We start from the raw sequence: 23772 nt of genomic DNA, 5'->3' as shown, positions 1-23772 counted from the left end.
AACGGCCATATTCCTCCCACGGACAACAGGTGTCTCCCCGGGTGCCTGACTTAAACAAACCACCTCACCATCAGAATCCTCCTGGTCAATTTCCTCCCCAGCGCCAGCAACACCCATATCCTCCTCATCCTGGTGTACTTCAACACTGACATCTTCAATCTGACTATCAGGAACTGGACTGCGGGTGCTCCTTCCAGCACTTGCAGGGGGCGTGCAAATGGTGGAAGGCGCATGCTCTTCACGTCCAGTGTTGGGAAGGTCAGGCATCGCAACCGACACAATTGGACTCTCCTTGTGGATTTGGGATTTCAAAGAACGCACAGTTCTTTGCGGTGCTTTTGCCAGCTTGAGTCTTTTCAGTTTTCTAGCGAGAGGCTGAGTGCTTCCATCCTCATGTGAAGCTGAACCACTAGCCATGAACATAGGCCAGGGCCTCAGCCGTTCCTTGCCACTCCGTGTGGTAAATGGCATATTGGCAAGTTTACGCTTCTCCTCCGACAATTTTATTTTAGGTTTTGGAGTCCTTTTTTTACTGATATTTGGTGTTTTGGTTTTGACATGCTCTGTACTATGCCATTGGGCATCGGCCTTGGCAGACGACGTTGCTGGCATTTCATCGTCTCGGCCATGACTAGTGGCAGCAGCTTCAGCACGAGGTGGAAGTGGATCTTGATCTTTCCCTAATTTTGGAACCTCAACATTTTTGTTCTCCATATTTTAATAGGCACAACTAAAAGGCACCTCAGGTAAACAATGGAGATGGATGGATTGGATACTAGTATACAATTATGGACGGGCTGCCGAGTGCCGACACAGAGGTAGCCACAGCCGTGAACTACCGCACTGTACTGTGTCTGCTGCTAATATATAGACTGGTTGATAAAGAGATAGTATACTCGTAACTAGTATGTATGTATAAAGAAAGAAAAAAAAACCACGGTTAGGTGGTATATACAATTATGGACGGGCTGCCGAGTGCCGACACAGAGGTAGCCACAGCCGTGAACTACCGCACTGTACTGTGTCTGCTGCTAATATATAGACTGGTTGATAAAGAGATAGTATACTCGTAACTAGTATGTATGTATAAAGAAAGAAAAAAAAACCACGGTTAGGTGGTATATACAATTATGGACGGGCTGCCGAGTGCCGACACAGAGGTAGCCACAGCCGTGAACTACCGCACTGTACTGTGTCTGCTGCTAATATATAGACTGGTTGATAAAGAGATAGTATACTCGTAACTAGTATGTATGTATAAAGAAAGAAAAAAAAAACACGGTTAGGTGGTATATACAATTATGGACGGGCTGCCGAGTGCCGACACAGAGGTAGCCACAGCCGTGAACTACCGCACTGTACTGTGTCTGCTGCTAATATATAGACTGGTTGATAAAGAGATAGTATACTCGTAACTAGTATGTATGTATAAAGAAAGAAAAAAAAACCACGGTTAGGTGGTATATACAATTATGGACGGGCTGCCGAGTGCCGACACAGAGGTAGCCACAGCCGTGAACTACCGCACTGTACTGTGTCTGCTGCTAATATATAGACTGGTTGATAAAGAGATAGTATACTCGTAACTAGTATGTATGTATAAAGAAAGAAAAACAAACCACGGTTAGGTGGTATATACAATTATGGACGGGCTGCCGAGTGCCGACACAGAGGTAGCCACAGCCGTGAACTACCGCACTGTACTGTGTCTGCTGCTAATATATAGACTGGTTGATAAAGAGATAGTATACTCGTAACTAGTATGTATGTATAAAGAAAGAAAAAAAAAACACGGTTAGGTGGTATATACAATTATGGACGGGCTGCCGAGTGCCGACACAGAGGTAGCCACAGCCGTGAACTACCGCACTGTACTGTGTCTGCTGCTAATATATAGACTGGTTGATAAAGAGATAGTATACTCGTAACTAGTATGTATGTATAAAGAAAGAAAAAAAAACCACGGTTAGGTGGTATATACAATTATGGACGGGCTGCCGAGTGCCGACACAGAGGTAGCCACAGCCGTGAACTACCGCACTGTACTGTGTCTGCTGCTAATATATAGACTGGTTGATAAAGAGATAGTATACTCGTAACTAGTATGTATGTATAAAGAAAGAAAAAAAAACCACGGTTAGGTGGTATATACAATTATGGACGGGCTGCGGAGTGCCGACACAGAGGTAGCCACAGCCGTGAACTACCGCACTGTACTGTGTCTGCTGCTAATATATAGACTGGTTGATAAAGAGATAGTATACTCGTAACTAGTATGTATGTATAAAGAAAGAAAAAAAAACCACGGTTAGGTGGTATATACAATTATGGACGGGCTGCCGAGTGCCGACACAGAGGTAGCCACAGCCGTGAACTACCGCACTGTACTGTGTCTGCTGCTAATATATAGACTGGTTGATAAAGAGATAGTATACTCGTAACTAGTATGTATGTATAAAGAAAGAAAAAAAAACCACGGTTAGGTGGTATATACAATTATGGACGGGCTGCCGAGTGCCGACACAGAGGTAGCCACAGCCGTGAACTACCGCACTGTACTGTGTCTGCTGCTAATATAGACTGGTTGATAAAGAGATAGTATACTCGTAACTAGTATGTATGTATAAAGAAAGAAAAAAAAACCACGGTTAGGTGGTATATACAATTATGGACGGGCTGCGGAGTGCCGACACAGAGGTAGCCACAGCCGTGAACTACCGCACTGTACTGTGTCTGCTGCTAATATATAGACTGGTTGATAAAGAGATAGTATACTCGTAACTAGTATGTATGTATAAAGAAAGAAAAAAAAACCACGGTTAGGTGGTATATACAATTATGGACGGGCTGCCGAGTGCCGACACAGAGGTAGCCACAGCCGTGAACTACCGCACTGTACTGTGTCTGCTGCTAATATATAGACTGGTTGATAAAGAGATAGTATACTCGTAACTAGTATGTATGTATAAAGAAAGAAAAAAAAACCACGGTTAGGTGGTATATACAATTATGGACGGGCTGCCGAGTGCCGACACAGAGGTAGCCACAGCCGTGAACTACCGCACTGTACTGTGTCTGCTGCTAATATAGACTGGTTGATAAAGAGATAGTATACTACTAATATTATATACTGGTGGTCAGGTCACTGGTCACTAGTCACACTGGCAGTGGCACTCCTGCAGCAAAAGTGTGCACTGTTTAATTTTAATATAATATTATGTACTCCTGGCTCCTGCTATAACCTATAACTGGCACTGCAGTAGTGCTCCCCAGTCTCCCCCACAATTATAAGCTGTGTGAGCTGAGCAGTCAGACAGATATATAATATATATAGATGATGCAGCACACTGGCCTGAGCCTGAGCAGTGCACACAGATATGGTATGTGACTGACTGAGTCACTGTGTGTATCGCTTTTTTCAGGCAGAGAACGGATATATTAAATAAACTGCACTGTGTGTCTGGTGGTCACTCACTATATAATATATTATGTACTCCTGGCTCCTGCTATAACCTATAACTGGCACTGCAGTAGTGCTCCCCAGTCTCCCCCACAATTATAAGCTGTGTGAGATGAGCAGTCAGACAGATATATATAATATTATATATAGATAGATAATAGATGATGCAGCACACTGGCCTGAGCCTGAGCAGTGCACACAGATATGGTATGTGACTGAGTCACTGTGTGCTGTGTATCGCTTTTTTCAGGCAGAGAACGGATTATAAATAAAAGTGGTGGTCACTGGTCACTATCAGCAAAACTCTGCACTGTACACTACTGAGTACTCCTAATGCTCCCCAAAATTAGTAAATCAAGTGTCTCTCTAATCTATTCTAATTCTAAACGGAGAGGACGCCAGCCACGTCCTCTCCCTATCAATCTCAATGCACGTGTGAAAATGGCGGCGACGCGCGGCTCCTTATATAGAATCCGAGTCTCGCGATAGAATCCGAGCCTCGCGAGAATCCGACAGCGTCATGATGACGTTCGGGCGCGCTCGGGTTAACCGAGCAAGGCGGGAAGATCCGAGTCGCTCGGACCCGTGAAAAAAAACATGAAGTTCTGGCGGGTTCGGATTCAGAGAAACCGAACCCGCTCATCTCTAGTATGTAGTGATGATTCTCATGTAAAGACTTTCTGCATGTCTGTGCATTTCCTGTATGTGGTGCAATGAACAGAGCTGAACACGGCCCATGTGTGTGATGATACTATACAGTGTGGGGGCTAGGGTATGAAGGGCCCACCAGGGAATGCAGTGGTAGGAGCCCAACCTTAAGAGGGTTGGCCAGTTACCAGAAGGGGTGTGGCCTGCTACCACAGAGGGGCTTGGACAACCATAAGAGAGCAATGCAAAGAACAGGGCCCCTTCATAAAGGACCACCCACTTCGATTGGCAGGAAGGCAAATATTGGTCTGCTTTCCATAGAAAAAAAAACAAGCACCAAGTTCATCCATGATCCTGCTCCACCCAGTTACTGACCCCTAGACTATGGACTATTTTATACGCAATGTCATGTGAACTGTGATAACTACTGTCTGAGTAATATAAATTGTCTGAGTAATATAAATTACTGATTAACCACAGCTTAATTAATATAGTTACTGTATGATCAATATCATTAGACTGACTAATAAACGTGCTAATATTTTCTACCTGAGTGCTTTTTAATTTTGTGTATTTTATCTTTATGTTTTGTATTGTCTTTATATTTTGCCATGTGTCAGTTTTTATGACCATATAGGCCTATTTTTGGCCTTTTTGATATGTTTTGAATAAAAGCTAAGTTTTAACGGGTGGTCTTCAGTATGCCGAATGTTGGGATCCCGGCGCACGGTATACCGGCGCCGGAATCCCGACACCCGGCATAGACACCCGGCATACCAACATATATTCTCCCTCGTGGGGGTCCACGACCCCCCTGGAGGGAGAACAAAATAGCGTGGCGCGCGTAGCGCGCCACCGTGCCCGTAGCGTGGCGAGCGCAGTGAGCCCGCAAGGGGCTCCTTTGCGCTCGCCACTGTCGGTATGCCGGCGGTCGGGCTCCCGGCGCCGGTATGCTGGTCGCCGGGAGCCCGGCCGCCGGCATACCATACTACACCCGTTTTAACAATCCCCCCTTTTTCATAAGAGTGCTCTACCACCCTTAAGTTTCTTTCTAGCTTTTCTTAAAGCTTGACCTTGTCCTTTGCAATATCATTGTAATCACCAAATATAACCTTAACTACCTGCCAGATTACAGTTACAGTAACATTACTATAAGCATTGGCCTAATCTTACTGACGTGTAGGTGGAGGTAGATTGAGGTGTATACAGACAGGACAGTGAGCCGTTGTGCTGAACATAAAGAACAATACAAAATAAAACAAACAAAATTATATTGAGAAGAAAAGAACGGCGGTGAACATACGGTAGCGTCAGTCACTGTGCATTGCATTGTATGTATTAAACAGTAGTAGTACTATATATGTACAAGACTGTATATGTGTATATTTGTGTAAGTGCAGATATACAGTATATATATGTATTATACATAAAGTGCTTTCATTTATACCTATACACTTGGTGAGAGATGGTAATATGTGTATACTGGGTTGTACCCTACTACTGTGATACAGTAAATTTTGGACACAGAACTCTGTTAGAGTTGTAGAGTATGTTATGTAATCTTGTGATACAATTTACGTAGGTGCTATTTTATTAGGAAAAGTGAGAAAAAAAGGTGTGAGTTAGTAATGGGAATATCTAGCAGTGTATGAATATTGCGTGTACATAATAATGTACAGTATGTAGAGATGTATTGGTCACCACTGATGGTTTGCATCAGTGTGATGAGAGAATGACATTACTACTCCTTCCTGTATATAATTCTCAGTCTGCTGTCTCTATTCTCTTCACATCATGTCACTACCACTGCAACATGCAGCCCTGTCCTCACTAATATATCACTCATCTCCTGATATTATCTGTGCTGCTGGGGACCCTGCTCCTTCCACTATATAATGCTCAGTCTGCTGTCTCTATTCTCTTCACATAATGTCACTACCTCTGCCACATACAGCCCTGTCCTCACTAATACAGCACTCATCTCCTGATATTCTCTGTGCTGCTGGGGACCCTGCTCCTTCCACTATATAATGCTCAGTCTGTGGCTTCCTGCTGCCTCCATTCCTCTCCTCACATCATGTCACTGCCCCTGTCACATGCAGCCCTGTCCTCACTGACACATCACTCATCTCCTGATATACTCTGTGCTGCTTGGGGACCCTGCTCCTTCCACTATATAACTCTCAGTCTGTGGCTTCCTGCTGCCTCCATTCCTCTCCTCACATCATGTTACTGCCCCTGTCTCATGCAGCCCTTTCCTGTCATAAGGCATCACTCAACTCCTGATATACTCTGTGCCGCAATATAATGCTCAATCTGCTGTCTCTATTCTCTTCACATAATGTCACTACCTCTGCCACATACAGCCCTGTCCTCACTAATACAGCACTCATCTCCTGATATACTCTGTGCTGCTGGGGACCCCGCTCCTTCCACCATATAATGCTCAGTCTGTGGCTTCCTGCTACCTCCATTCCCCTCCTCACATCATGTCACTGCCCCTGTCACATGCAGTCCTGTCCTCACTAATACATCACTCATCTCCTGATATACTCTGTGCTGCTGGGGACCCTGCTCCTTCCACTATATAACTCTCAGTCTGTGGCTTCCTGCTGCCTCCATTCCTCTCCTCACATCATGTTACTGCCCCTGTCTCATGCAGCCCTTTCCTAACATAAGGCATCACTCAACTCCTGATATACTCTGTGCTGCTGTGGACCCTGCTCCTTCCACTATATAATGCTCAATCTGCTGTCTCTATTCTCTTCACATAATGTCACTACCTCTGCCCCATACAGCCCTGTCCTCACTAATACAGCACTCATCTCCTGATATACTCTGTGCTGCTGGGGACCCTGCTCCTTCCACTATATAATGCTCAATCTGCTGTCTCTATTCTCTTCACATAATGTCACTACCTCTGCCACATACAGCCCTGTCCTCACTAATACAGCACTCATCTCCTGATATACTCTGTGCTGCTGGGGACCCTGCTCCTTCCACTATATAATGCTCAGTCTGCGGCTTCCTGCTGCCTCCATTCCCCTCCTCACATCATGTCACTGCCCCTGTCACATGCAGCCCTGTCCTCACTGACACATCACTCATCTCCTGATATACTCTGTGCTTCTGGGGACTCTGCTCCTTCCACTATATAATGCTCAGTCTGTGGCTTCCTGCTACCTCCATTCCCCTCCTCACATCATGTCACTGCCCCTGTCACATGCAGCCCTGTCCTCACTGACACATCCCTCATCTCCTGATATACTCTGTGCTGCTTGGGGACCCTGCTCCTTCCACTATATAACTCTCAGTCTGTGGCTTCCTGCTGCCTCCATTCCCCTCCTCACATCATGTTACTGCCCCTGTCTCATGCAGCCCTTTCCTATCCTAAGACATCACACAACTCCTGATATACTCTGTGCTGCTGGGGACTGTGCTCCATCCACTACATAACTCACAGGTCTATGTACTAAGCCGTGGACGGAGATAAAGTGCCAGACAATCAGTTCCTAACTGTCATGTTACAGGCTGTGTTTGAATAATGACAGTTAGGAGTTGATTGGTTGGTACTTGATCCCTGTCCACTTTATCTCCATCCAAGGCTTGGTACATAGACCCCCTCAGTCTGCGACTTCCTGCTGTCTCCATTCCTCTCCTCACATCATGTCACTGCTCCTGTCACATGCTGCCCTGTCCTCACTTACATAATAAGTGCAACGCTGTGAAAAGTGAAACACACATAATGACTGGCAACAAAAAACAAGAACCTGACGGCAATACTAAGCCAGATGGGGTAAGAAAGTTCCTCTAAAACATGGAAAGGAGGACATCTACACACAGAGGGGAGCAGTGATGGGGTTCTAGCATCACAAGAAAAGATGGATATGGTCTACACTTACGAAAGAATGGGAGGCACAGAAGATGTAGAGATTGGTTGGTGGTCTTTACAGGACCAACCCAGTCATGGCGCCTTGGTCAGACTTTTTCCCTGTAGTGGACACAATGAGCACGGGGTCATGTTGGTCATGTTGATGAGCTAAGCCAAGGTGTATTTTTAATTAAATGATCTACCTTGCTCATACTACAGTACAAACAGAGCATTAGTTATCCCAAAGGTCCCAAACTACTGTAAGTAAGCTTTACCTCAAACCATCATCATTTCCTTGGAATAGGGCTTAGCCAATGGTTGCAGAGATAATTAGCAAAGATTGCCTGAGAAATCAATTTGGGATGCCTAGCGTTCTACAGTATCTCTAGTTTTGGGATAGCTAGGGCTGACTAGGGCTACAGTACATTGTACTATTACTGGGATCATGCCAAACCCCTGCTTGTGTCTCCTTCTATGGACCTGATTGTAAGTCGCCAGCAGGGCGCAGGTCTATGAGATGCCCACTTTTAGGCCCAATGTGATGTCCTGTGTGTTATGAGAAAATACTAAAGAACTAGGATTAAAAGAATAAGGTCTATTTACTAAGCCTTGGATAGACATAAAGTGAACGGAGATAAAGTGCCAGCCAATCAGCTTCTAACTGTCATTTTTCAAACCCAGCCTGTGACATGGCAGTTAGGAGCTGATTGGCTGGTACTTTATCTCCATCCAAAGCTTAGTAAATAGACCCCTAAATTTCTGATTAAAAATGACATCCTACTCAATATGTTCTAAAAGCTGTATATTCTGTTTATATGCAGTACAGTGACACTGCATTCCATGACTAAGAACGCTGCGCTCAGGGGTGTCACTCGTTCCACGTGAATCTATGTCCTGTATAAAGCGGAATAATAGTCCAGGCTACAGAGTGCCCGCCTCCGCCGCGCGGAGCTGGCGCTGACATATCAACCATGGTAACGCTGCAACGGAAACAGGGGAAAACAGAAATGAAACCAAAACGTGTATATATAAACAACAACAAAAAATGTAACCATGTAGATTTCCTGATACAGACACTCATATATCAAATCACCCAAATGCAAGATGAAGCTCAGTAGTATAAAACATAGGCATAAAATAGGATTTTAATACCTACCGGTAAATCCTTTTCTCTTAGTCCGTAGAGGATGCTGGGATGCTTCAAGAACCATGGGGTATAGACGGGATCCGCAGGAGACATGGGCACTTTAAGACTTTAAAAGGGGTGTGAACTGGCTCCTCCCTCTATGCCCCTCCTCCAGACTCCAGTTATAGGAACTGTGCCCAGGGAGACGGACATTTAAAGGAAAAGGATTTAATTTATTTTTAAAACTAAGGTGAGATACATACCAGCTCACACCTCAAACACGCCGTACAACATGGCATTCAACAACAACGCATGCAACGGCATGACCAACATCAGCCACAGACTGACTGAACTCAACCCAACCTGAGTGTAACCATAACCAAAACTGCAGATACAGCCCGCACTGGGACGGACGCCCAGCATCCTCTACGGACTAAGAGAAAAGGATTTACCGGTAGGTATTAAAATCCTATTTTCTCATACGTCCTAGAGGATGCTGGGGATGCTTCAAGAACCATGGGGTTTATACCAAAGCTCCAGAACGGGCGGGAGAGTGCGGATGACTCTGCAGCACCGATTGACCAAACAGGACGTCATCCTCAGCCAGGGTATCAAACTTGTAAAACTTCGCAAAAGTGTTTGATCCCGACCAAGTAGCAGCTCGGCAAAGCTGTAATGCCGAGACCCCTTGGGCAGCCGCCCAGGATGAGCCCACCTTTCTGGTAGAATGGGCCTTCACTGATTTCGGTAACGGCAATCCTGCCATAGAATGAGCTTGCTGAATCATATTACAGATCCAGCGTGCAATAGTCTGCTTAAAAGAAGGAGCCCCAATCTTGTTGGGAGCCCACAGGACAAACAGAGCCTCTGTTTTCCTAATTTGAGCCGTTCTGGCGACATAGATTTTCAAAGCTCTGACCACATCGAGAGACTTCGATTCCGCCAAGGCGTCAGTAGCCAGTGGCACCACAATAGGCTGGTTCACTTGAAACGATAATACCACTTTTGGCAGAAATTGCTGACGAGTTTTCAACTCTGCTCTATCAGCATGGAAGATTAAATAGGGGCTTTTGTGAGACAAAGCTGCCAATTCAGATACCCGCCTTGCAGATGCCAAGGCCAACAACATGACTACTTTCCAAGTAAGGAATTTTATCTCAACCTTATGCAAAGGTTCAAACCAATGAGATTGCAGGAACTGCAACACCACATTAAGATCCCATGGTGCCACTGGGGGCACAAAGGGAGGTTGGATGTGTAGTACGCCTTTCACGAAGGTCTGAACTTCTGGAAGGGAGGCCAATTCTTTCTGAAAGAAAATTGATAAGGCCGAAATTTGTACTTTAATTGAGCCCAACTTTAGGCCCGCATCCACACCTGCTTGCAAAAAATGGAGCAAATTCCTCCGTAGGAGCCTTCTTGGATTCACACCAAGACACATATTTCCTCCAAATACGGTGGTAATGCTTTGCCGTTATTTCCTTTCTAGCCTGAAGTAGTGTGGGAATGACTTCACTGGGAATACCCTTTCGGGCTAGGATTTGGCGTTCAACCGCCATGCCGTCAAACGCAGCCGCGGTAAGTCTTGATACACGCACAGTCCTTGCTGTAACAGGTCCTCTCGTCAAGGAAGAGGCCAGGGATCTTCTATGAGCAACTTCTGAAGATCTGGATACCAGGCCCTCCTTGGCCAGTCTGGAACAATGAGTATCGCCTGAACCCTTGTTCTTCTTATAATCTTTATCACCTTTGGAATGAGTGGAAGTGGAGGGAACACATAGACCGACGGAAACACCCACGGTGTCACTAGGGCATCCACCGCTATTGCTTGAGGGTCCCTCGACCTGGAACAATATCTCTGAAGTTTCTTGTTGAGGCGGGATGCCATCATGTCTATTTGAGGAATTCCCCAGCGACTTGTCACTTCTGCAAAGACCTCTTGATGAAGACCCCACTCTCCTGGATGTCTGCTGAGGAAGTCTGCTTCCCAGTTGTCCACTCCTGGAATGAAGACCGCTGACAGAGCACTTGCATGTCTTTCTGCCCAGCAAAGAAGTTTTGTGGCCTCGGCCATCGCCGCTCTGCTCCTTGTTCCGCCCTGGCGGTTTATGTACGCCACTGCTGTTATGTTGTCTGACTGAATCAAGACGGGCAGGCCATGAAGAAGATGTTCCGCTTGCAGAATGCCGCTGTAATTGGCCCGTAATTCCAGAATGTTTATGTGCAGACAAGCTTCCTGGCTTGACCATTTTCCCTGAAAGTTTCTCCCCTATGTGACTGCTCCGCAGCCTCGGAGACTTGCATCTGTGGTCACCAGGATCCAATCCTGAATCCTGAACCTGCGTCCCTCCAGAAGGTGAGAACTGTGCAGCCACCACAGGAGGGAGATCCTGGTCCTGGAAGATAGGATTATTTTCCGGTGCATGTCCAGGTGAGACCCGGACCACTTGTCCAACAGGTCCCACTGAAACACCCTGGCATGGAACCTGCCATACTGAATGGCCTCATAGGCCGCCACCATCTTCCGCAGCAACCGAGTGCATTGAAGAATCGACACTCTTGCCAGTTTCAGAATCTGTTTTACCATGTTCTGTATTTCCAGAGCTTTTTCCACTGGAAGAAAAACTCTCTGCAATTCTGTATCCAAAATCATGCCCAGGAACGACAGCCGTGTCGTCGGAACCAACTGTGATTTTGGCAAGTTTAGGAGCCAACCATGTTGTTGCAGAATCGTCAGCAATAGCGCAACATTTTTCATCAATTGCTCCTTGGATCTCGCCTTTATGAGGAGATCGTCCAAGTATGGGATAATTGTGATTCCCTGCTTGCGCAGGAGAACCATCATTTCCGCCATAACCTTGGTGAAAATCCTTGGAACCGTGGACAGACCAAACGGCAACGTCTGAAATTGGTAATGACAATACTGAACAGCAAACCTCAGGTATGCCTGATGTGGAGGATATATGGGGATGTGTAAGTAGGCATCCTTTATGTCGACCGACACCATAAAATCCCCCTCCTCCAGAATGGAGATCACTGCTCGGAGAGATTCCATCTTGAATTTGAATTTTTTTAGAAAGAAATTGAGGAATTTTAGGTTCAGAATCGGTCTGACTGAGCCGTCCGGCTTCGGGACCACGAACAGACTCGAATAAAAACCCTCCCCCTGTTGTGACGGGGGTACCGTGACAATGACTTGATTTTGACACAGCTTTAGTATTGCAGCGCATACTACCTCCCTTTCTAGAAGAGAAGCTGGTAAGGCCAATTTGAAAAATTGGTGAAGGGGCACGTCTTGGAACTCTAATTTGTACCCTTGGTCTACTATTTCTAATATCCAAGGATCCAGGTCCGTGTGCACCCAGACCTGACTGAAGAGTCTGAGACGTGCCCCCACTGGTGCGGACTCCCGCAGAGAAGCCCCAGCGTCATGCGGTGGATTTGGTAGAAGCCGGAGAGGACTTCTGCTCTTGGGATCTTAGGAGGACCCTCGTCCTTTTTTGTACTTATTGGGCCGAAACGACTGCCTCTGATAGTGGGGAGTTTTCTTCTGTTGTGCAGCAACATAAGGTAAAAATGACGACTTACCCGCGGTAGCCGTAGATACCAGTTTAGTGAGGCCGTCACCAAACAAGACACTACCGTTAAACGGTAAAGACTCCATCGCCTTCTTAGAGTCAGCATCAGCATTCCACTGATGAATCCACAATGCTCTCCTAGCTGAGGCTGCCAAGGCATTAGCCCTTGATCCCAAAAGGCCAATATCCCTTACAGCTTCTTTTAAATATGCTGCAGCATCCCTGATATGACCCAGAGTCAAAAGCACGCTATCCCTGTCTAGAGTATCTATCTCAGATGACAAGTTATCTGCCCACTTTTCAATAGCACTACTCACCCACGCCGAAGCAACGGCAGGCCTGAGTAACGAACCCGTAGTGACATAAATGGATTTTATTGTATTTTCCTGCTTACGATCCGCAGGATCCTTTAGGGCTGCCGTGTCTACCGTGGGGGTTTACTCCCACTTTTCCCTGTCCCCAGAAGGAAACGGATATGCCACTGGAATTCTTTTGGGAACCTGTACCTTCTTGTCAGGATTTTCCCAAGCCTTTTCAAAAAGAGCGTTCAGTTCATGAGAGGACGGAAATGTTACCTCAGGTTTCTTTCCTTTATACATACAGACCCTAGTATCAGGAACAGCAGGGTCCTTCGTGATATGTAATACATCTTTTATCGCCACAATCATGTACTGAATGCTCTTAGCCAGTTTAGGATTTAATCTGGCATCACTATAGTCGACACTGGAATCAGAATCCGTGTCGGTATCTGTATCTGCTATCTGGGTAAATGCACGTTTCTGTGACCCCGAAGGGGTCTGAGCTTGTGACAATGCATCCTCCATGGATTTCCTCCATGTCTGGTTCTTAGACTCAGATATATCTAATCTCTTAGTCAACCGAGCCACATTTGCATTCAAAACAGTCAACATATTTACCCAATCAGCCGTCGGCGGTGCCGACATGGTCACTCCCACAGCCTTTTCTGTCCCCACTCCAGCCTCCTCCTGGGAAGAGCACTCAGCCTCAGACATGTCGACACACACGTACCGACACCACAACCACACTGGGGCTATAGGAGAAAGACCCACAACAAAGCCTGTTAGAGAAACACAGAGGGAGTTCTGCCAGCTCACAACCCAGCGCCTCTCCCGGTTCTGAAACAAGTAAAATACTGCCCAGACCTGTTAGCGCTTTTACTTTCAAATAATTAGCACCAAATCTCTTGTGCCCCTCCCCCCCCGTTTTGCACCCTGTTACTTGTACAGTAGTGTGGGAGGCTAGGCTCAGCGTCTCTGCAGCTTCTGTGAAGAGAAAATGGCGCTGGTCAGAGCTGTGAGGGCTAAGCCACGCCCCCTTAATGGCACGCTTCAGTCCCGCTTAATTTTACATCTTTATACTGGCGGGGGTCTGTAATTAGTGCCTAGGCAATTTACACTCTTCTGCCAGTAGCTATTTGAGGAATTATGCTGCCCAGGGCGCCCCCCCTGCGCCCTGCAGTGCCGTTCTGTATGTGGGAGCATGGCGCGCAGCGCGTTACCTCAAAAGCCGTCTTCTGCCGTCACTGAAGTCTTCTGATCTTCTTTTACTCACCCGGTTTCTGACTTCTGGCTCTGCAAGGGGGGTGACGGCGCGGCTCCGGGAACGAGCAGCTAGGCGTACCAAGTGATCGGACCCTCTGGAGCTAATGGTGTCCAGTAGCCTAAGAAGCAGAGACCTTGAACTAAGAAGAAGTAGGTCTGACTTCTCTCCCTTCAGTCCCACGATGCAGGGAGCCTGTAGCCAGCAGGTCTCCCTGAAAATAACAAACCTAACAAAGTCTTTTTTCTGAGAAACTCTGGAGAGCTCCTCAGTGTGCATCCAGTCTCACTGGGCACAGGATCTAACTGGGGTCTAGAGGAGGGGCATATAGGGAGGAGCCAGTTCACACCCCTTTTAAAGTCTTAAAGTGCCCATGTCTCCTGCGGATCCCGTCTATACCCCATGGTTCTTGAAGCATCCCCAGCATCCTCTAGGACGTATGAGAAATAATATACCAAGCCCTCTAGGATCTCATAATATTATGACTGACAGGGCATTCTGGCAGTTGCAGTTCCACAGCAAAATCTAGCCTTAGCCTGCAGGACATGGTGGCGTCAGAGATAAGCTACGGTTTCGAAGACTGGCTGCAGAGAATTCTGGAACTTTTAGGAGTGTATTTACGAAGCCTTGAAGAGTGGAGAGAGATAAACTACCAACCAATCAGCTCCCAACTGTCATTTTTCAAACACAGCCTGTAACATGGCAGCTAGGAGCTGATTGGCTGGTACTTTCTCTCTCTCCATTTATAATTTTTCAAGGCTTAGTAAGTAGCCTGTAGTACCAGCCAATCAGGTCCTAACTGCCATGTTACAGGCTGTGTTTGAAAAATGACAGTTAGGAGCTGGTTGGTTGGCACTTTATCTCTCTCCAAGGCTTAGTAAATAGACCTCAAAGTTACATAGCAGCATAAGTTTCCTAAGCCTGCAATTGTGGCGGGTATTCCAGGTACACTGAATAAATCCTGACAGAAGGGATCCCAACAGCCGCCAAACTGAATGCCTCCCCACTGGACTAACGGCGAGCCATATGAGGCATGTAAAGTGCCAGTTGGGCAGCCCAGATCCACAAACCAACCTCTCATACCACATTAGGCGATTATTATAATGAACAGCACTATAGATTCTGGCAAAAAAAATTAACGTACATTGGGGGTCATTCCGAGTTGATCGCACGCTGCCGATTTTCACTGCACTGCGATCAGGTCTCTACTGCGCATGCGTATGCACCGCAATGTGCACGCGCGTCGTACGGGTACCATGCGGATGGTTGCCGAGCTATGGATTTAACGAAGAATCCATACGCACAGCCGATCGCAAGAAGATTGACAGAAAGAGGGCGTTTATGGGTGTCAACTGACCGTTTTCCGGGAGTGGTAAGGAAAACGCAGGCGTGTCTGGGCGTTTGGAGGGCGGGTGTGTGATATCAATTCCAGCACCAAAAAGACTGAAGTGATTGCAAGGGCTGAGTAAGTTCAGACCTACTCCGAAACTGCACAAAATGTTTTTGTAGAGCTCGGCTGCACAGGCGTTCGCACACACGCAAAGCGAAAATACACCCCCCCCCCCGTGGGCGGCAACTATGCGTTTGCACGGCTGCTGAAAACAGCTAGCGAGCGATCAACTTTGGAATGACCCTCATTATGAGGGAATGGGCTTTTTAAACATTATACTTCTAGACATAACCATATGGCTAAAATGTGATTTCATTTTACTATTAATGTCATTATTATATTATTGGTATTATTATTAGTAGTAGTTACAAAACAGCTGTGTTTTGTCTTTTTAGCCATTTCTATATCCTCCTTGCACATTGCACCAGACAAGTGTAATTATAGTGCTGCAAAAAATGGAACCTGCCATATGCATATAAATAATACAGGAGACTAATCACTGTGACATAATACAAACTAGGCAGTGTTAATAAACCTTTTATTATACAGAATGATCTACTGTTGAATTTATAGAGAATGTACATAAAGGCTGCATTGAACAGAAACAGCACCAAGCGTACATACATACTGCAGACACGATCTATTTTACTTACCAGTTTCTGCTGCCACTACTACTAGCCACATGCATCAATCAGCTACTGGCCACGCTACTAGCCGCTCCACCATGCCCTGACCGTCACAGGCCAGTACACTCATAGCAGCTGCCAAAATGACAGATTACCTGGGTGCTTCTTTTAAAATTATTGGCGCCTTTGCCAAGGGGAAGCGGGTAGCTTCCCGACGGATGGGATCCCGGCGGTCAATATACCGACGCCGGGATCCCGAAGGAGGACGCAATGCCGGCATCTACATATCGACGCCGCTTGGGATGCTGGCATCACATTACCAACAGCCAGCATACCGATCATCTACACAGCGGGATGTGCTGGGGCCCTGCCTTGGGAGGGGGGGGAGGTTAGGTTTAGGCAGGAGAATGGGGGGTTAGGGAGCAGGGACAGGAAGGTTAGAGTTAGGGATCGGCGAGGGAGGGTTAGGTGTAGGCACTTAGAAGGGGAGGTTAGGGTTAGGCATCAAGTGGGGAGGGTTAGGTTTAGGCAGCGGGGAAGGGAGGGTTAGGCATCAAGTGGGGAGGGTTAGGTTTAGGCAGCGGGGAAGGGAGGGTTAGGGTTAGGCATCAAGTGGGGAGGGTTAGGTTTAGGCAGCGGGGAAGGGAGGGTTAGGGTTAGGCACCAACAAGGGAGGGTTACGGTAGGGAAAAAGTGGGGGTGGGGGGGAATAATAGGGATATGTTGGGATTCTGATGGACGGGATGCTGCTGTCGGTATACTGACAGCCGGCATCCTGTCCATCGGCAAATCATACTGAACCCTCACCAAATATGGCCACATAGAATCATACATTCTGCTACAACTGCAAATGTTTCTCCTCCCACCCTACGCCAGAACTGCTAAAACTGTGTATGTGTGTGTGTGTCTTTGGTTAAACGTAAACCGGTCTGCTCTACAGACCCCCTAATTCTCATCATAGAATAAATATATATATATATATATATATATATATATAATTTTTATTTTTTATTTGTGCTATCAAACTGCTCTGACTTGAGAATCATGAGCACTACTCTCTTTTTTCTTGACGACAGACAGCTGAAAGAGGCAGTGACGCATTTGCTAGACTATTGGCCCCAAGGCAGGAAGTCAAACCATCAATTCCTGAAAGAATGGAGTTTGGCTAAATACTGCTCACGGGGAACTTAGTTAACGGTCTGACACACTGCTGTGAAATTGATAGTATCACCAATGAACTCCTTCCTCTGCAAAGTCATGGAATAGGGAAGTACTGTATAATAGTTATAGACACATTTTCTGAACATACATCTGAGAGACATAAAAAAAGGCGCGTGGAAATTACCTTGATGAAGGAAGCAAGCTTTGGATCGCCGTTATAAAAATAAGAACCATAAACGCACACACCAAGTTCGATTTGAACACTTCATCCCGCATTTGAGAATACTGAAAAGTAAACAAACAGCAAAAATTAAAATGGTCTGAAAGTGATTCTCCCCCCCTCCCCCCACACATATAATAATTATAGTACATTGCCGGTGGCAGTGCAGTCTCCTTCTTTCTGTTACTCAAACAAAATCATTTTTAAATGTAATGTTACAGTGCATGGTGCCTACCTGTAATGGCCTGATTCTGAGTCGCATGCAGTTCCGAATGCAGAGGCAACTACTGACATTTACCAACGGCGCAGGCATCGCAGTCTGCATACGCAACCTGGCCCCTGTTGGGATTCTCTCCATCGGGATACTGCGGTCGGACTTCTGACTGCTAGCACCTTGAACACTGGTAAAGCAAACACATCCCGGGATAGGTGCAACATGTGTTTATAATGATGACACTGCTCCTGCCGACGGAGGACTGGAGGGCAGTACCACAGCTTAGATGCATACTTTGAATACAGGCATACAGCCTCATTAGCATTCCGTTCGCTTCCGGAATTGCATTCAGAATTGCATGCGACTCAGAATCAGGCAGAGGCTTCATTGTTTTTTTATTTACATTGTTTTCACAAAAGTACATTTTTCTTTTTCCATAGATAGCCAGCTGGATAGATAGATAGATAGATAGATAGATAGATAGATAGATAGATAGATAGATAGATAGATAGATAGACTGACTGATAGATAGACAGACAGATAGATAAATAGACAGTCAGACAGACAGACATACAGATAGATAGACATACTGATAGACTGATAGACTGATAGATAGATAGATAGATAGATAGATAGATAGATAGATAGATAGATAGACAGACAGACAGACAGACAGATTGATAGACAGATATAGACAGACAGACAGACAGACAGATAGATAAATAGATAGACAGACAGACAGATAGATAGATAGATAGATAGATAGATAGATAGATAGATAGATAGATAGATAGACAGATTGATAGATAGACTGATAGATAGACAGACAGACAGATAGATAATTAGACAGACAGACAGACAGACAGACAGACAGACAGATAGATAGATAGATAGATAGATAGATAGATAGATAGATAGATAGATAGATAGATAGACGACTGATAGATAGATAGATAGATAGATAGATAGATAGACAGATAGACAGATAGACAGATAGACAGACAGACAGATAGATAAATAGACAGACAGACACAGACAGACAGATAGATAGATAGATAGATAGATAGATAGATAGATAGATAGATAGATAGATAGATAGTTTTTAAAAGGCTTCCAATGTTTTATTCAGCAAAAAGTCACATACAATTCAACCGAAGTTTTGGTCCTTATTTAGGGTCGAAAAGTTGAACTATTGTATAGTATGATGGCTTTTCCCTGAATAAACTGCTGCTTTTCTAGACTGGTCAGTGTGCCCCCTTATTGAGCTTTACAGATGGTGCTAATTTTGCCTAATTTGGGTTGCTATCCTAGCATTACAGACTCTATAACGTGACTGTGGAAATACTGGATGAAGATTTATCAAGCCTTGTAGAGTGATAAATTGCATGGTGATAAAGAACCAACTAATCAGCTCCTGTCATTTTTTTAAACACAGCCAGTAACATGGCAGTTAGGAGCTGGTCGGTTGGTACTTTATCTCAGTGAAATTTATCACTCTTCAAGACTTGATAAATCTGGGAGATAGTGCTGCATCTTTATCAGATCACCATCACGATTATCATTGTGACCATCGATTGCAATGACCGGAGCCATCTGCTATTCTGCGTAAGCCGAAGTTTACTCAGTATGGCCGTCGGACTCAGAGCTGGAAGATCCCTGTCTGTGAAAAGAAATTTTGTATAGTAGCCTTTAGGCCTTATGATTAAACTCTTTAGCAGAGCTTGATAAATTGGGGGAGACCGCAGTTCCCATTACCAAAATAACTCTACTATCTCCTGCGTTCAGTTTTTGTTAAATAGCATGGTAAGAAAGTTTTTAGATATTACAGAATCCCATTCAATTGACCCCCACACCCTTCCTGGTTAAGTTTAATATTAAATTAATTCAATAAATAGGTCTGCAGCATTCTCCTCCCTGCTCTCCTGGTGACTGATTGCTGACGTCACTGGGAGATGGGCCTTGGTCTGGAGGAAATGTAGGCCGGGCTTATATAAGGGCTGGGCTTAACTCCGGCACTGCGTAACAGACTGGCTTCTAAGGACTGCATCAACTGCAGCCCAAAGAAGCCAGAAAGGGCTGACATTATAGCAGTGGAATGGCTGCCCATGGGAAGCGATCTCTCAGCTATTGTACATGGACTGGCAGTCCCTGCGGAAGAAAACACTGCAGCCTCCCTGGAACTGCCTATCTGGCTGTGATTTGGAGGGAGAGCTTTCTATGGGAAGTCATTGCTACTTCCAGGCTAGGCAGTCCCTATGGGTGGTAGATTTTACTGGGGGGCTGCAGTCCTTACTATACATATGGGGCTTACTATTAGTGCATGGATGATCGCAAACATAATATGGCCAAGGGAGGTAGAGGAGGATTACCCAGCTTACTGGTAGGGTTCAGAAGACCCATCGGTGGCCAAGTCTTCTTATACACAGAACAGCCAAGCTTTTTGGAGGGCTTTGGCGGCAGAAATTCTTTAGTAACATAACCAGTACTTAAGTAAATGGCAGAGATATCTGTAATATGTCCAGTGTTAGAAGAATATGAAATAGCAATTTTACTTGTGAAAATCATGTGAAAATTGCCTTTATCATAGGATTCATGTGTATTCAAGTATTTTAAAGTAATGATTACAATGTTACACAGTGCACTTCTTCCATTCATTTGTCCGATTCCTATCATCCCTAGACCCTAACTAGCTTGTGGAAGCGTATCCAAGGGTGGCTAACTGGGCTGGCACGTTTCAAGATATGAACTTGGAGGACCATCTATATAGTGTTCCTGATGCAAAATAAAGGTGTTTTATGCTTCGTAAATTAGGTCTGTCTAACTCCAACTTTGGTGCATAAATATCCAATGCTGAGATTTGGAAAAGAAAACGGCACAAGCTGAAGCACTAAGAAAGCTTTGAATCTTATGGCACATTCATGACATTGTAAAAATGTATTATAAACATATCATGTTTGTGTATATATTTTTTGGGGGGTTGGTGGGGGGTATCCGGACTCCAGATCGACAGCAAAAAGGCCGACAAACCATAGGTCGACGCCGATTGGTCGACAAACCTTAGGTCGACATGGAAAAAGGTCGACATGGACAAAAGGTTGACAGGAACAAGGTCGACATGGAAAAAGGTCGACATGAGTTTTTCACGATTTTTTTCTTTTTTGGAACCTTTTCATACTTAACGTTCCACGTGGGCTACGATTGGAACGGTAATCTGTGCCGGGCGAAGCGGTAGCGGAGCGAAGGCACCATGCCCGAAGCATGGCGAGCGAAGCAAGCCATGCGAGGGGATGCGGTGCACTAAGTGGGGTTCCCAGTCACTCTACGAAGAAAACGACACCCCAAAAAAAAAACTAATGTCGACCTTTTTCCATGTCGACCTTGTTCCTGTCGACCTTTTGTCCATGTCGACCTAAGGTGTGTCGACCAATTTGGCTCGACCTAAGGTTTGTCGACCTTTTTGCTGTCTATCCTGAGTCCCAGACCCGGTGGGGGGAGAGAGGACTTTTTTTAGTTATTTATTTGTGTATTTGGAAGAATCCCAAAATAGACATTAACACAGGAAAATGCACAATTCTGCATTGGTAAATCTAAACCAAGGCCAGAATGTCGCTGTATGAATGAAGAGGATCAGTATGATATCCCAGCAGCCAGGAGGCTGACGCAAGGATCCCAACAGCCGGAATACCGTCGGCAAGTGCAGCGAGTCCCCTCGTGGACTCACTGCGCTTGCCACGCTTCGGGTCCGGTGGCGACCAAAGAGTTATATTCCCCCTCGGGTGGTGGCGTCGAGGATTCTGGCGTTGGTCTCCTGACAGCCGGGATCCCGACAACCGGTAAATTGACTGACTCCTGTATGGAGTGAGGGGAAGGAAAAAGGCTCTCTTATGACCTACATTAAAAAATGCAAATCCACGTCATTTGCTCTTAAAAGTCTGCCTAGCGCATTCCTAGCTGCACGCTCACGTCCTGGGCCTTGGAACTGGACCAGGAAAATCAATCTGCACGTAAATTGGGGCATTTTGAAAATGTGGAAAGACCAACATTTTTTTCTAAAATACTCCCCGGTTTATCACCAAATATGACTTCATTTTAGTTTGAGGGAGCATCAGGGGTTTTCATTATTATATTAATTTTGTGTGTTTGAAGGTTTTTATTACATTACTAAATACATTTTTATATCACGTATATACTGCACCCACTATCACTTACTGTATGGTTAATAGCAGACTATCCTTCTGAATCGCATGACAGGAGACAGACAGATGTATCTGTCTCCTAATAACCCACTGACAGCTAGCCAGTACGTGAGTTTACTTATTGCTTGTATAACTCATTAACTACTCAAGCAGTTAATTGTGAAACGTGCATATATATCTACTGTAGCTCTCCTGCCTCCAGCGGAAGATTCTAAGCAGTAATATTAATCATTCATAACAATCATTTACATTCCTCATTTAATGGACTCGAATGTTGTAATATAATGGATTGAAATGCCAATGCGCATTTCGCCAGTAGTTTTTATTCTCTGCAGCAGTCAATGTGACATACTTCTCTACTTTCCCACTCCAAGACAGATTTGTTCATGAGCAGGATGGCTTGACAGAGCCCTCCAATTTAGTTTATCTTGCCTAATTTTGGGTAGTTGGGAGGTATTGGTCCCAGTCCTAACCAAAGTGTGGTCAGCTCTTCTATTGCCACGTACCTCTGTCCCCTGGGATTAGCCAATTTATAGTATGCATGTAAGAGTACAGACAAAGATATGACTCTCTGCTCTTCTCCTCTCCTCTACCTATCTCTCTTGTCCTAACACTATTCTCCTCCTCTTCATTAACCTCCCAATTCTTGCATTCTCTTCACTCCTCTTCGCAAGGCTTGTGCGAAAACTTCAAAGGGGGCAGACAGAACAGCCTACACAGTCACAGCATTCTAGAGCCATTTTATGGTGTAATTATGTTATGTGAATGTTTGATGGAATAGTGTAAATGTTATAAAGGGACTGGTAAGGTTATTTTAATGTTAGTGTGGTCTAGTGGAAGGTGTATTAACTTACTGTTGGGATATTTATTAAATGGGGGCTACGAATGGAATGTGGCATTGGTGAGGACTTTTAATAAATTATAGGGACTTTTAATGCAATGTAGGGTCTCTGAATTACGTATTGGGCTCAATAGTTTTAGGGCTCATTGGGTACATTCTATTGCTGGTAACTGGGATCGGGGTTGGTTAGACGGAACAGGCTTATTTTTTAAATGTGCAAGCTAGTAATTTTGGTCAAGGTGTTTGATTCCCCCCCCCCAGTCAGGACATCTATCACTGTGTGGCACATATGTGACAAAAAGTCACATGGTGTCTCGTATCTATATATATACTGCATTCAAAGCAGTATATATACAGACACAGATTCTTAGGAGGCTCATTTATCAACGAGTAATAAAACTCGGTGTGAATGATAATACTCGTTGCGTATGATAAATCGGGCTCCAGCCATTCAGCTCCTAACTGTCATGTGTTGAGCTCCTGTCATGTGTTGAGCTCCTGTCATGTGTTCAGCTCCCAATTGTCCTGTGTTCAGCTCCTGTCATGTGTTCAGCTCCTGTCATGTGTTCAGCTCCTACCTGTCATGTGTTCAGCTCCTGTCATGTATTCAGCTCCCAACGGTCATGTCTTCAGCTCCTGTCATGTGTCTAGCTCCCAAATGTCATGTGTTCAGCTCCCAACTGTCATGTGTTCAGCTCCAAACTGTCATGTGTTCAGCTCCTATCTGTCATGTGTTCAGCTCCCAACTGTCATGTGTTCAGCTCCTAACTGTCATATGTTCAGCTCCCAACTGTCATGTGTTCAGCTCCCAACTGTCATGTGTTCAGCTCCAAACTGTCATGTGTTTAGCTCCTGTCATGTGTTCAGTTCCCAACTGTCAT

General features: G+C 45.3%; 1 protein-coding gene across 2 annotated transcripts in view; it reads right to left on the bottom strand.

The window, feature by feature from the left end:
* Positions 1-23772, bottom strand: part of ADCY8 (adenylate cyclase 8) — a 367020-nt gene that overhangs the window by 98859 nt on the left and 244389 nt on the right. For both annotated transcript variants that reach the window (XM_063921272.1, XM_063921273.1), the window contains one exon: positions 17605-17705. In XM_063921272.1, coding sequence (XP_063777342.1) covers positions 17605-17705 — 101 coding nt within the window. The remainder of the gene's footprint in view (positions 1-17604; positions 17706-23772) is intronic.

This window comes from Pseudophryne corroboree, chromosome 5 (assembly GCF_028390025.1).
Source record: "Pseudophryne corroboree isolate aPseCor3 chromosome 5, aPseCor3.hap2, whole genome shotgun sequence".
Classification (NCBI taxonomy): Eukaryota; Metazoa; Chordata; class Amphibia; order Anura; family Myobatrachidae; genus Pseudophryne; species Pseudophryne corroboree.
This window is presented reverse-complemented; position numbering and strand designations above follow the sequence as displayed.